At 32.2% G+C, this 14125-nt stretch overlaps 1 protein-coding gene and 1 pseudogene across 1 annotated transcript; one reads left to right on the forward strand and one right to left on the reverse strand.

Moving 5' to 3' along the window:
* Positions 1-779: 779 nt before the first annotated feature.
* Positions 780-2714, reverse strand: LOC146938889 (uncharacterized). The gene has a single exon (XM_085749699.1). The coding sequence runs from the start codon at positions 2712-2714 to the stop codon at positions 780-782; it is 1935 nt and encodes a 644-aa protein (XP_085605825.1).
* A 3234-nt stretch (positions 2715-5948) lies between these two features.
* LOC146938890 (F-box/kelch-repeat protein At3g23880-like) lies at positions 5949-7121 on the forward strand (annotated as a pseudogene).
* Positions 7122-14125: the final 7004 nt, after the last annotated feature.

Genomic DNA, 14125 nt, shown 5'->3' on the forward strand with positions numbered 1-14125 from the left:
AGGTTAAATAATTGCAAACCTAATAAAGCTAATGAGCGGGAAAAAATTAGGTTAAGTTGCTGCAAATGTAACAAAATTAATAAATAAGGATAAGTGAACTCTCGTTGTTGTGTTATTGAACCATCAAGTCTAGCATTACTGCAGTACTTAATTTTGACTTAGCCAAGCACCCCTATCAAAATGATGTAGTTTTCTTATGTCTTAAAAACATATCTTAATTAAGTCTCTTAAAGGAACTTCACATTAAACAATAGAACAATTTCACATTACGGCTATTACGGCTATTTCATTGTTTATAAAAACTTTGGCATATCAATAGAAAGTCCATACAAAATATATGAACAGATTTTACATAATTGATATGAATTCAAAATCACTTTCCATGCTTTTAATACAGTTAATGAAAATGGTAATGTTTTAGCTTCCCCACCTGGAACAATATAATTCAGCACATTATAATTGAATTTATTCAATATAAATTCAGATACCCGGCATTAATATAAAATAACTTTGATATCTCAGCAAACTTAAGCAATTTATACAAATTGGAAACCTATTTTTTTTTTTTTTTATTTGACAACACAAGTAGGTAAACATTGATAACTATGTTTCTGTGTAATAATCAAGTAAAAACAGAACAAAGTGCCAACATTAATGTCCTAGAAGGCCATGTTTCATTTGGTCTTGTTTTTTAACATTATTGTCATGAAGCTTAGCTAGTACAAGAAATAAGTAACATGCAATAAGGTTTCAGTTCATTGAGCTAATTAATAATGTTTTCAACTATGGCCTAACCTTGCCATCTTCAACTTTGTAACCACTTTCTCGAGTCGGCTAATTCTCCGTTCAAGTTCTGCTACACTTACTTCAAATAAATAGTTATAGCTTTCAATTTGAATCTCAGGTTGGCAGATTGTGTCACTTGACAGCCTTCCTTCAATGCTCTCATTTCCATCTTTAAAATCAACATCTTCCAAGACATGCTCACAATCCTCAACAGATATCAAAGGACCCGGAGTGTTATCTTTTGCAGGTACAGGAGCACCAACATCAACATTTTTCTCAGCTAACAAAACATCTTCAACAGATTTTTCAAAGTACATAGTTTTCAAAACTTTAGGAATAGAACCAGAACGAACATTATGATAACCCTGGCTAGTATTTGAACCATCATCACAAGATTTTCCAATAGTAACAGCACAGCCAACTAGTTTATGAGAAGGAAATTCAGGTGGAATATTAGCATGGGGTTCACATTTTGATGAACTTGCACTTCTCTTCCGCGACTCAAAATTTTTAATGAAACCTTGAGGACGTAATACTGATTTCGTCCACCACTTTGCGTAACGTGAGGTAATACCAGCCTCAAAATATCTAGATGGAAAATATAAACTTGTATCAGATAAGGGTCTGGAGTAATTTTTCCAAGCAATGGCTTTAGTCTCATTGAGTCTAGACACATAACCAGGAACATCTTGATCAAATCCAAATTGCATAGCAACTCTATGTGGTAGATATTGCTCTATAGACTCAAATCCAACTAGCTCAGAAACTCTCAAGAATATAACAAATGAGAGCATTTGTTCCACTACCAAATCTTTCTTAAATGGTACCAAAGTTTCATCCTTTGGATAAAACACTCCACACTTATCAGCATATTGGATATATGGACGCCAAATAAAATCACCGATAGCTGAATCTAATGCCGACGTCACATTGTCAATTTTCAAGGCCTTAACATTATGCCACCTGAACAATACATGGTCTCGATTATTGATCAACTTGGGTTGTCGCTGCAAATTTTTGAACCTTTCCCAAACCCAAACTTGAACGAGGTAAAAGGGTGATTGTACATTAACGTCCAACATAGAGGGAAATTTATCAGGACATTTTTTTAAATCAAAAATTATGTTCTTAAACAACCTTAAATCCTTATATAAGCTAGCCAAAACAGCAGGTGCCGAAGAAATAGGATTCCCTCTAGCTAGATGAACAGCAATAGGAAACAAAGAACTTTTCACTAGAGAGTATTTATGAGGGAAAACAAAAATTGACAGCCAAGTAGCAAGAAATGCTTCATGCTCAACTTCACTACCTTTATCGATGAAAATATCCATCCACACTGATGTGGAAGGCGCCATACCATTCGAAATCCTCTCTTGGCTTTCAATGCTGACGAGCTTCTGTTCCACCTCTCTCATCTCTTGATCTTCAAGTTGGGTGAAAACAGGACAACCAAAGAGAGAGTAGCCCCCCAAAACAATGACATCCTCCAAAGTGATTGTTGCTTCACCAAATAGAAACACAAAGGTGTTTGTTTCACAACACCATTTCTCAACGATCCCACAAACCAAGTCTTGATTTTTAATTATACAGCTCTTAGTACTCATTATAGGTTCAAAGATGCCAGCTTTTTTCCACACTGATTCATATTTGAGCTGAAGTTCATCAACCCACTTGACCCATTTCTCTTGTGGGTAGTGCCACCCATTGAAATGGATTTTCAAAGGCCACTCCTTTGCTTCAGAAACAGAAGAAGATGATGATGATGAGTTAAGGTTAAACTCATTGAAGTTAAGTTCATGGATGGAATTTGCAACAGGTTTAAGAAAATGGGCAGTTCTAAAGGTTTGTTTACTGTCACCAACTGGTGAAATCATGAAATCTTCCCTCATCTCCATGATGGTATCTTTCAATGGTTGTTCATTCATCATGGTATGAGACTATGCATGAAAAAGCTATAATATATAATGAAAATGATGAGGTTGATATTTGAACTTTTAACAAGTTATGAATAATCCATGATGAATAAGCTATAATCTATAATATTCAACATGGGTTTGAGACTATGCAATAAACTTAAATAACAAGTTTTTTCTTTTAAAAAAATGGTTGTTTAGCATGGTACTGTGAGCCTCAGAGTGGTTATGCTACTTTTGACCATAGTTTTGTTTTGTAACAAATTTTGCAGGTAAGGTACATCCTTGGCACTTGGCTGTGTAACAAATTAGCATAGTATCATGCATGCTTTATGTAACTTCACACAAACATCCTAGCACGTACATGCAAAACAACTACTTTGTACATAAACCCAAATTGTTCATATGTTGAATGTTGTGATTTCTCAAACAAGAGGACACACGCCATTTTTATGTTAAAGGCCAGTAGTTTGGTCCAATTAGAAAGACAAAAATAAAATATTTCTAATCAATATCATACTTTTATTTTAATTTATTGTTTAACTGACACTTAAATGAACCATCCGACTCCCACGACCAAAAATAAAATTTTGGTTGAGATAGGTACTCACAATTAGCATCTCGAATAACATTATCTCCGATAAAGGGAATCTACAGAAAGTTTAATTGAAGGACAGTTTTAAAAAATCAATATACATTGTTTTTTTTTTTTTTTGAGGGAAATCAATATACATTGTTGATAAATATATTACTTAAAAGTCAAGAGTCAAACAAAATAAATGGAACCTAATATTGCCTACAATTTTTCAAGATAACACCAAATTCCAAGTCATCTTATAAAAATAATAGTAGAATTTATACAAGGGATTCATCCATTGCATAGCTTGTCAAAGACCAAGTGCTTCCCCAATTTGTGTTAATGTATTCGGATTATGTAGAATTTACAAAAGCATTCTTGTACATTAAGTATCATGTGAAGGGGAATATATTGTTTTGTCGCATCTTGGTATTCCTCTAAGTTAATTCTATTTCCTTTTTAATTACTTTGTTATAAAAATCTAGATTATCTTTCATTATAACTTCAATAATTAATATACTCGTTTTTTTTTTTGCTAACCCACATGTTTTTAAGGGAATAAACACTAATAATTCGAAATACAATATTGTTCAGTTCGAAATCGAACTTTGATTCTCCTAATTATAAACAGTTTTTTCTTTTTGATAGAACTCATTAACCAATAGATTTCATCATTTGGTTATATACTCACAGTTCAAAAACATTGGATTTTTAGTCCCACAATAACTAAGACACGTTTGGTTTGGATTGGCTTATATGTTAATTCATAAGTTGTTTTTCATAAGTTCTTGGCTTATTCATAAGTTGGCTTATATAATTCACAAGTCTTATGTAAAAGGTTATTTTTGAGCTTATGAAAAATAGCTTACACAAATGAATAAGCTTTCATGTTTTTTTTTAGGAGAATAAGCTTTTATATTAATTCATAAGTTGTCACTAACGAAAACTGTATCTTCATAATTATTAAGAAACTTTGGATCAAATCAAATCAAGGGACATGATTTGGTGTCAACGAATCCGTTGACATCTGGTGTCAACAGATCCTATCTCTTGTTATATTATTGTTTTATTAAAGGTTGTTATATTATTGTTGTCATTGAAAAATATAAATATGGTTTGTTGAGTTTGTTACATTTGAAAGTCACAAAGAATTATACTTATAATTTTTTATCTATATCAAAAAATTTATATAAAATATTGTTTGTAATTAACACACAAAATTTCTATAAAATATCATTGATAATCTACAAGCATTAACGCAATAAAAAGAGCAGAAAAACGGGCACGTGAGTGTCCGTCTTTTCGCTAGTTGAAATAACGTTTGAAAAATTAATTATAAGCTAATAAAAGTAATTATAAGCTCCTAATGAAATGTCTGTTTTTCTTTTTTTTTTGAGAAACCTAATGAAATGTTTGTTATCAATATTTTATTTTGTCCCTTTGTCAAAAAAAATATATTTTATTTTGTCCCTTAATTTTTTTTTGTTATACGGGTAAATAAACTACATAACCTCTACCAAAAAAAATTAAAAAAATAAACTACATACCTTACCAAACCCTAATTTACAAGGAATGAGCTTTGATAAGTTGGAATTTGGTATTAATAAAGTTTTGTGGTAAATTATTACCCAAAAAAAAAAAAAAAAGGTTTTGTGGTAAACAAAGTTGTTGCATAAGAACCCTTTCATTCCCGTCTTCAATAAACATTAGGTTTTTGCGATCCCTATTTTTCCTGACAGAACGGAATGGCGTCAGGCACGAAGGAAACAACAACGGAAACCAATAGATTTCATCATTTGGTTATATACTTGCAGTTCAAAAACATTGGGTTTTTAGTCCACAATAACTAAGACCCGTTTGATTTGGATTGGCTTATATGTTAATTCATAAGTTCTTAGCTTATTCATAAGTTGGCTTATATGTTAATTCACAAGTCTTACGTAAAAGGTTATTTTTGAGCTTATGAAAAATAGCTTTCACAAATGAATAAGCTTTCATTTTTTTTAGGAGAATAAGCTTTTATATAATTCATAAGTTCTCACTAACTAAAACTGTATCTTCATAATTATTAAGAACCTTTGGATCAAATCAAATCAAGGGACATGATTTGGTGTTAACGAATCCGTTGACATCTGGTGTCAACAGATCCTATCTCTTGTTATATTATTGTTTTTTTTAAAGGTTGTTATATTATTGTTGTCATTGAAAAATATAAATATAGTTTGTTGAGTTTGTTACATTTGAAAGTCACAAATAGTTATACTTATAATTTTTTATCTATAGTTATACTTGTAATTTTTTATCTATATCAAAAAATTTATATAAAATATCATTGATAATCTACAAGCATTAACAAAATAAAAAGAACAGAAAAACGGGCACGTGAGTGTCCGTCTTTTCGCTAGTTGAAATAACGTTTGAAAAATTAATTATAAGATAATAAAATTAATTATAAGCTCCTAATGAAATGTCTTTTATCAAATATATTTTATTTTGTCCCTTAATTTTTTTTTTGTTATACGGGTAAATAAACTACATTTTTTTTTGACAAAAGGGTAAATAAACTACATAACCTCTACCAAAAAAAAAACTATATACCTTACCAAACCCTAATTTACAAGGAATGAGCGCTTTGATAAGTTGGAATTTGGTATTAATAAAGTTTTGTGGTAAACAAAGTTGTTGCATAAGAACCCTCTCATTCCCGTCTTCAACAAACATTAGGTTTTAGCGATCTTTATTTTTCCTGACAGAACGGAATGGCGTCAGGCACGAAGAAAACAGCAACGGAAACCCTACTAACTCTTCCCTTCGATCTCCTAGCTGAGATTCTGTGTAGGCTTCCGGTTAAGTTACTCCTTCAACTTCGGTGTCTTTGCAAGTCCTTCAATTCCTTAATCAATGATCCTAAATTCGCAAAGAAGCACCTTCGCTTGTCAACCACACACCATCACCTCATGATAACCTCTACCAACGACTTAGGTCACTTAGTTCTCTTTAATCCTCCAATACGCTCTGTTTTTTCAACCTCTGCTGTTACTTATCCTGATTGTCTCAAAAATGGAAACGGTTATCTTTCTCGCATGCGTTCTTGCGACGGCATCCTTTGTGTCACCATGGATAACGGTCCTGCTGTTTTGTGGAACCCTTCCATTAGAACATTCAAGATATTGCCTCCTTTGGATAATAAACTTTTCTCCGCATATAGCATTGGGTATGATCATTGTATTAATAATTACAAGATTGTTGCTTGTTCTCTTGGTAAGGGCACAACTGAAGTTAATGTTCATACTCTGGGCACAGATTCTTGGAAAAGGATACAAAACTTTCCATATTCTCCCCAGTCTGATGGGTCCGGAATATTTGTGAGTGGCACTATTAATTGGTTGGCAATAGACGATGTGAGATCTTCACATTTCACTATTTCTCTTGATTTGGTGAAGGAGTCTTATCAAAAGCTCCTGTTGCCTGATTTGGAGAAGGATTCTTTGACGACTTTGGGGGTCTTAAGGGATTGTTTGTGCATCTCCGCAAATAGTACTTTTGTGTTTTTAGATGTTTGGATTATGAAAGAATATGGAAATAAAGAGTCTTGGACTAATTTGTATCGTGTTTCACACATGGAAGATCGGGTTTTGCGTCACTATATAAAGGCTATGTATATTTTTGATGATGAACAACTGCTGTTGGGCTTTTATGAGTTTGAAATTTCCGAAAGTTACAAAATTAAGTTGGCTGTTTACGATTCCAAAAATGGTACTTTGAAGATTTCTGAGATTCAAAACATCACTCGTCGGTGAGACCCACAAGTCTACGTTGAAAGTCTAATATCACCTTGTTCTTAATGTTAGGATGTAGATGCTATGAATATGTCACTTCAACATGAGATTCAACTGCAACATATATATGGTTGAATTTTGTTTATGCTATTTATTTTATGTCTAGTCTGATAACTAGTGACCTGCTGAAACATTGTTGATTAATGGTTTATGGAAGGGTGAAAAGTTGGTAATTTAAAGTTTATCTTTGTTAGAGTTTTTGGATTTCTGTCGTGCATTACACTGTATTAGATTATTTATCATTTGTTTTCTAAACTTTGAGTTACGATGTAGATGTTATAATGTCTGCTTAGCACATATGTGGACTTTTGAATGGTGCATTTTGCGGTGCTAGAGTGGTACATAAGATGCACGTCTTGTTTCTCTCCATTGCGGAGTTTTATTTTCCTTCTTCTACGTTATGGTCTCATTTGATCGTGGTTACGACATGTGGGATATTTGACTAACAAGGTAAATGATGGATCTCAGAAACCTCGCTTAATTGATGATTATAAAGAGCCTCTTGTTGTCATATGATTGCATTCTATTAGTGCGTGATTTTATGTACACCCTCCGGTCACTATTAGAAGCAAAAATTCATATTTTAGGTACATTCATTAAATGATGTATGTTGTCTATAATAAAGACTATATACATCATTAATTGAATGAATCTAAAATGTTGATTTTTGCTTATAATAGTGACCAGAGGGTGTATTAGGTAAGAGCCTTTTGTTTTCATTCAATGAATACAAGAGTAAAGAATGAAAATTTATCTATAAGATGAGATCCTCTTGATTTGATTTTGTTTTTAATATCAAGTAACGTAAGATTTTGTATATTGTTTGTGCGTGTATCTGCATCTTAGTGATCTTAGTGTTGCTTCAAATTACATATACTCAAAGTTTTATTTGATGTGTTTGATTTAGGATTGCAATAAGCTAAGTGTCAATATTCTTCTCTTTGCTTTATATTACTCACTTTGGTGAATTTTTTTCTCTTTGCTTTATATTCTTCTCTTATCTAAACATACAAGAATTATTACTATTAAATAAATCTGAAATGTGCATTTGAATAGCTTAGATATTGAGGTTACAAATATAAATTAGATCACACAAAGCAAGCCAGTGTAAAATTTAAGCAACTTAAGATCCCACTAGTCTCTTTTTTTGAAGGGCAGAAATTGAATATGTTCAGTAAGTTCTGCTGTAGATCTAAACCGGAAATAATTACCTATTTGTGTGAAACATATGATTTTATAGTGTCATAATTTTCATTAGGATGGTTGTCTTGGTTCTTTTCCTACCGTGGAGGGTCAACCACATCTATTTACGGGGAGAAATAAAACGTGTTAAGTAATGAATGATCATACAAATTAATCTCATGTTATAGCTTGAATTGAATGTTTTTGTTTGTTATTTTTATGGAAACAAACTAATGGCAATTGGCAGAATAACTGACTATATGTATTTCAGGTTGCAAACTACTTGAATGATGATATTGGTGTGTGATGCAAAGAAGGGAGATGTGATTATTTAGTTGCATGCATATGCATATATATAGAGCATCCTGTTACAACGTTTGTTTGTTCTCGCGTTAGTCCTGTTTAATTTTTCAAGGATTCATTCATTATTCACATTTGTTTGCTTTAAATAAAACCAGAAATAACAAAATCCGTTATTGTGATTAGTTATTATGATTACCGTTTTTGTTGTGGAGTTTTAGTTTGAGATTCATTAATGGAGTAAACATTAGTAAGGGTTTACACATAGGTAAGGATGTAAAGTAGTGAAACTAAGTGTCTAAGAGATACATGTATGTTCTCTTTTAACTCTTAGCCTTTGTAAATAAATCATGAATGAGCAATCACATTTCTCATGATAATGCACAGAGATACATAGTGTCTATGTAAAGATACATTATACATGTTTGTATGAACTATGGATTAACCTGAACGAAAGTGAATGCAAGGGGTGCTTGACTAAGTCAAAATTAAGTACCGCAGTAATTCTAGACAAGAGTTCTAGCTAATACTAGCACGAGTTTTTATTCTTATTATATTTTTAATGTCAATATTTTTGTGATTCATCAAATAGTATTTTTTTTTGTCATAAATCAAGTTTTAAAAAATAGCTTGATAATTGTTATGACATGTTAAATGCAATGCAACCACTTCTTCTTCTTTTGGGTTTAAAATGGCTCACAATCACTTTATAGTTTTAGTATCCTTATATGGATATATGATGGTCCCATTAGCGTCTCTTTTTCATTGTGTTAAGAAAGTGTGAGTTACTTAGGCAAAAAGGAATAAAGCCTGCATGTTCCTACAAATAGCAAAGTAAAGGCTTAAAGCTTAATTGCTTTAAATTTGGTAATAATTTCTGGTACCCTGGTTCTAGTTGAACAAGCCAAGTCCTCTAAACTATGCTTAGTATTCTTGTTGAAAGATTGTGTGTGATGAATAATGCATGTTGCCATGAGTCATTATTAAATAAATCTATGAGATGCTATGATGCACGGACACTCTACGTGCCCGACACCGACACGACACGACATCGACACGTATAATTACACTGAGTTACGTGATTTTTTCAAATTATTAGCAGAGTCAGCATGTCAATGTCCGTCGTCGTGTCTGGTGTCCGTCTTCGTGCTTCATTGATGAAATTTTATTTATTGTAAAAATGCATGAAACACAGTATGTTGGTAGGCAGCAGTTGTATGTATGATGTATATATCTCTTTGCCACTCACATGTTATTATTTTACTACTCATATAGAACTCACACAATTCAGATTAGCATGCCACAACTATTAACAAGCTAATTGTTGATTTATATATATTTTTTAAACTTGTTTCTCTTTATAAAGACATACTTGGTCCAAGTTCAAACACTATGAAACCTCTATCTTTCTTAAAACTTGCTTTATTCTTTCATGCTACCATCATCACCCTTGTTAGAAGTTAGAAGAATTTCACAGCCACCAAAAGAAGAATCCTTCTTAAAATATGTGCAGCAAACTTTCCAGCCACAACCACAAAAAGAACACTTGCTTTGTTCTTGTATCAGATCTGTCATCGGAGACCTCCGATCACTACCGCAAGCTCAGCCACCGGTTGCGTCCTTTTCCCCCTCACTCTCTTTTTCTTTACCTTCTTTATTTGTTTTTCTTTGAGTTTTAACATTGAAGTCTTGAGTTTATACTTCGTTGATTTAGCTGCACTAATGCTTTCTTATAGTTTTCATTTCACTTCATATCCTAATTTAATTTGATTGAAAGCTACATTGATAATCAAAATGAATAAAGCATCATAAATCAAGATTTTAGAAAATAAACTATCACATGGAGTTTTGTTTTGAGCAAACATAGCATTGCTCTTTCCCACTCTTACATCATGTTTGTATGCTAGTTTGTCATTTAGCGCAAAGTTGTAAAATTGTCTTTTTCTTTTTAAATCGAAAATGTTAATAATTAGTGGTTACATCATTCGTTCGAACTTAAACCCAGGAACTCCAAGTCTTTAAATCCATAGGAAATATTTCTATAAATCTATACTATATATATAAAGAAAACAACTCATTTCAGCTCTTTTTGGCTGACTTTTTCACTTTGCAAAAATGCCTTCAATTTTCAATATAAATAACACATGTAACAAATAGATAAGAATAAATTTAAATATTAAAAAAATGTAACAAACACGATATGAATTATATATGTCTGGTTTTTTTTTTCTTTATCATTTAAAAAGTGTAACAAACTGGATGAGTATATTTATACTTACTTTTTCATTATCCCAATTATACCCTTAAACAACTTTTTCTATAATAAAGATTGTTATTTGTGTCATTCAAAAATAATTTTAGATTTTTTTTGTTATATTGTTGGTGTCATTGAAATAGATAATCATCAGTAGTTTGGTTTTTTATAACTTTTTTTTTTTTGAATAATTGGTTTTTTATAACTTGAATGAACAAAGATTTATATTTTTAGTTTTAATCAAAATCAAAATTTAATAAAAGAAAATACCGTGTATAGTTTTCAAACATTGACGCAATAAAAAGAATGGAAAGACATGCACTCACGTGCCCGTCTTTTCGCTATTAGTAATAATAATACCAACTTGTTTCTTTTCTAAATGGCAGTTTTTTCGAGATCCTCTGGGAACAAGTGTAGAACCAAGTGGATAGAATAATGAAGCTCTCACTCTTTGGAAAAAGAAAAAAAAAAATCTCCAAAACAACTTTTCTCCCGTACTCTCGCAGCAAACAAAATATGTGGTATATGCTTTGAATTAAAAACAGATTATGAAATATTCAGCATAAGGTCCACCATCCTCACCTAAAATGTCTAATAAGCATTTATTTTGTTAACATAACACATTTACATTTTTCTATTGTTGAATCACACCAAAGATCAAAAGTGAAGGAATTTAAAATAACATGAGTTGAATAAAAAAATTACATCAAAATGAATGTCATCCAAGAACTAAAATTTAAGATAAAAAGAATTTAGATGACATTCAAAAATGAACAAAACAATTCATCACAGTGTTGGGACTTTCAAGGGAGTTTATACTGAGTTTGATAATCACATTATATTAAGAGCAATCACAAAAGTGATATTGACACCACATCTTTTAAATCTTTAAGGCATTAGGTATAAGGATCGTCTCACTTATGTAACTCATCAAATTATTATCCTTATTTATCAATTATTAAAATGTTCAATAAGCATACATTTTGTCTACTCAGCATACTACATTAGCGTTTTTCCATTATTAGATTCCTCCAAAGACCAAAAACGAAGAAATTTGAAAAAATATAAAAATAATGTTCAAAAAATTCAGCAAATAATATTCAAAAACTAACAAAATATTTCATCATAATGTTCTGAATTCTGAAGGAGCCTACAATGGGTTGGATCATATCATATTTCACTAAGAGAAACCCCACAAATGAGATTGCCACAATATCTTCATCAAAATGCTTAAGACATTAGATATATTGATCATCTCACTTACATGTTGCTCAATATCTACTCTTGCATCTAATGTATAGAAGTTTAACTCACAGATGACACATTAAGATCTCTCCCTTAAGTGTGAGACTCTTTGTATCTATAATATGGTGAAATAACCAAATAAGGCCAGAGGTGGTTGACGACATTGTCGTAGACGAATGTTTATACTCATTTGTTTCATGAGAAGAGAGAAAATATATTAGAAAAAGAAATTAGTTGAAAAAGGAATCTAAACATGAGATAAATGGTAAGGGAAAATAGTGAGTTGTTGGTAATTTTATAAGTTTGTTGAAGAAAATTGAGTAATTATGCTACCAAAATATTAAGCTCATTAAAAAAAATTCCACATCAATTTAAAATGTCTAATAAACGTTTATTTTTACTACTCAACAAAACACATCTACAATTTTTCTGTCAGCTTTCATCAAAGACCAAAAGTGTAAGAATTTGAAATAATAGAGGCTGAATAAAAAAAAAATATTGCCTTGACAAAAAGATTTGCATGAAAGCAAATGAAATCCAACATCTAAAATTTAATATTAAAAATATTAAACAAATGACATCTAAAAACTAACAAAACAAAGCATCTTAATGTTGAAACTACCGGTGCAGCCAACATTTGGTTGTATCGTTGTATTAGGTTAAAAGAAACATCACAAATGAGATTGACACCACATTTTCATACAATTTTTTTAGGCATATGTATATAGTTCATCTCACTTGTATGTTATTCAACATTTTGTAACACCCATACCAGACGTATCTAGAAAGTCTGGCACGTATGTTAATATTAGTACTGGATGCATTAAAATATACAACTTAAAATTTCTCCGAATGAATAATATTTACATCAAGTTACGTTCGTATAAAACTTAATACAATACATTCATCCATATATAAAAATACATCCTTAATGTCCATAACATCCTGCAGCTTACGAACGAACCCTTGAAGTAATATCCATCCGGCTCCGAACATGCATAGATATCCTGCTTATCTGAAACAATAAGGATTGGGATGAGACATAATGTCTCAGTGAGTTCCACCTAATCCTAGGCTATAGGCAACCTCAAGGGAAACCTACGGTCACCACGTGTCTACATTACAACCTGCCGGTTGATTATACGTGTGTGGGGACTGGCATACTTAGACGGTAGTGCATACTAGGGCCATCATAGTCTTATCTTACTTGTTATAGGTTCCACTTCCTATACATGTCATGGCGGTCAAGGGGTATCTAAAACCGCATTGCCAAGTATACGATTTACGTATCAAGGCCTAAGCTTAACATATCATAACATGTTTCTAAACCGGACGATTAGGGGAAACCTAAGATCGTCATCGGTGTATCATTCTTATCTTGCTCTATTTCATGTCTTATACTTGTCATATAGCATCTAATGCTCTTGTCCTTAACATGGTCTTGCATGGATCATTCTACATGTCATAACATAAACATAGGAAACATAATCGTATTCATATCATGCATAAACGTATCTAAGTTCATTCATATTGGTTAGCGTTGAACAACAATTATTATCTTGAATCATTTTACGGATAGTCCCGGGTGGAGTAACCCCGAGATCAATCCCATACATGACCGATGTACGTACATCGGACTCCCTCGGTGTCGTGCGGGTCCCTTGCGGCTTAAACCGTTCCCCTTAGGTCGAGAACCTCCCGTATCCCCCTGGCGTGGATAACAAGAGACACGAGCACCTACGTCTTGATTACTCAGTGACATGCGGGTCCCTTACGGCTTGAATCGTTCTCATCATGAGAACCCCTTGTATCCCCCTGATGTGGATATCAAGAGACATGTCACTACACATATTAAGTCATGGTCTTGTCGTATACAAAAGTTAAACATGTACATACTTGATTGTTTACCTCGGAACCTTAATCGAACCGATTAGTGGTAAACTCTTACTTGTTCATAACATGGTGGAGAGAAATAACTTATCAATCCACAACTTACATACTAGCTAAGTCATTCTAGATCATGTGCGAA

The sequence above is a fragment of the Medicago sativa genome, chromosome 3, assembly GCF_051527215.1.
Source record: "Medicago sativa cultivar Bolivia chromosome 3, Bolivia_mono, whole genome shotgun sequence".
NCBI lineage: Eukaryota > Viridiplantae > Streptophyta > Magnoliopsida > Fabales > Fabaceae > Medicago > Medicago sativa.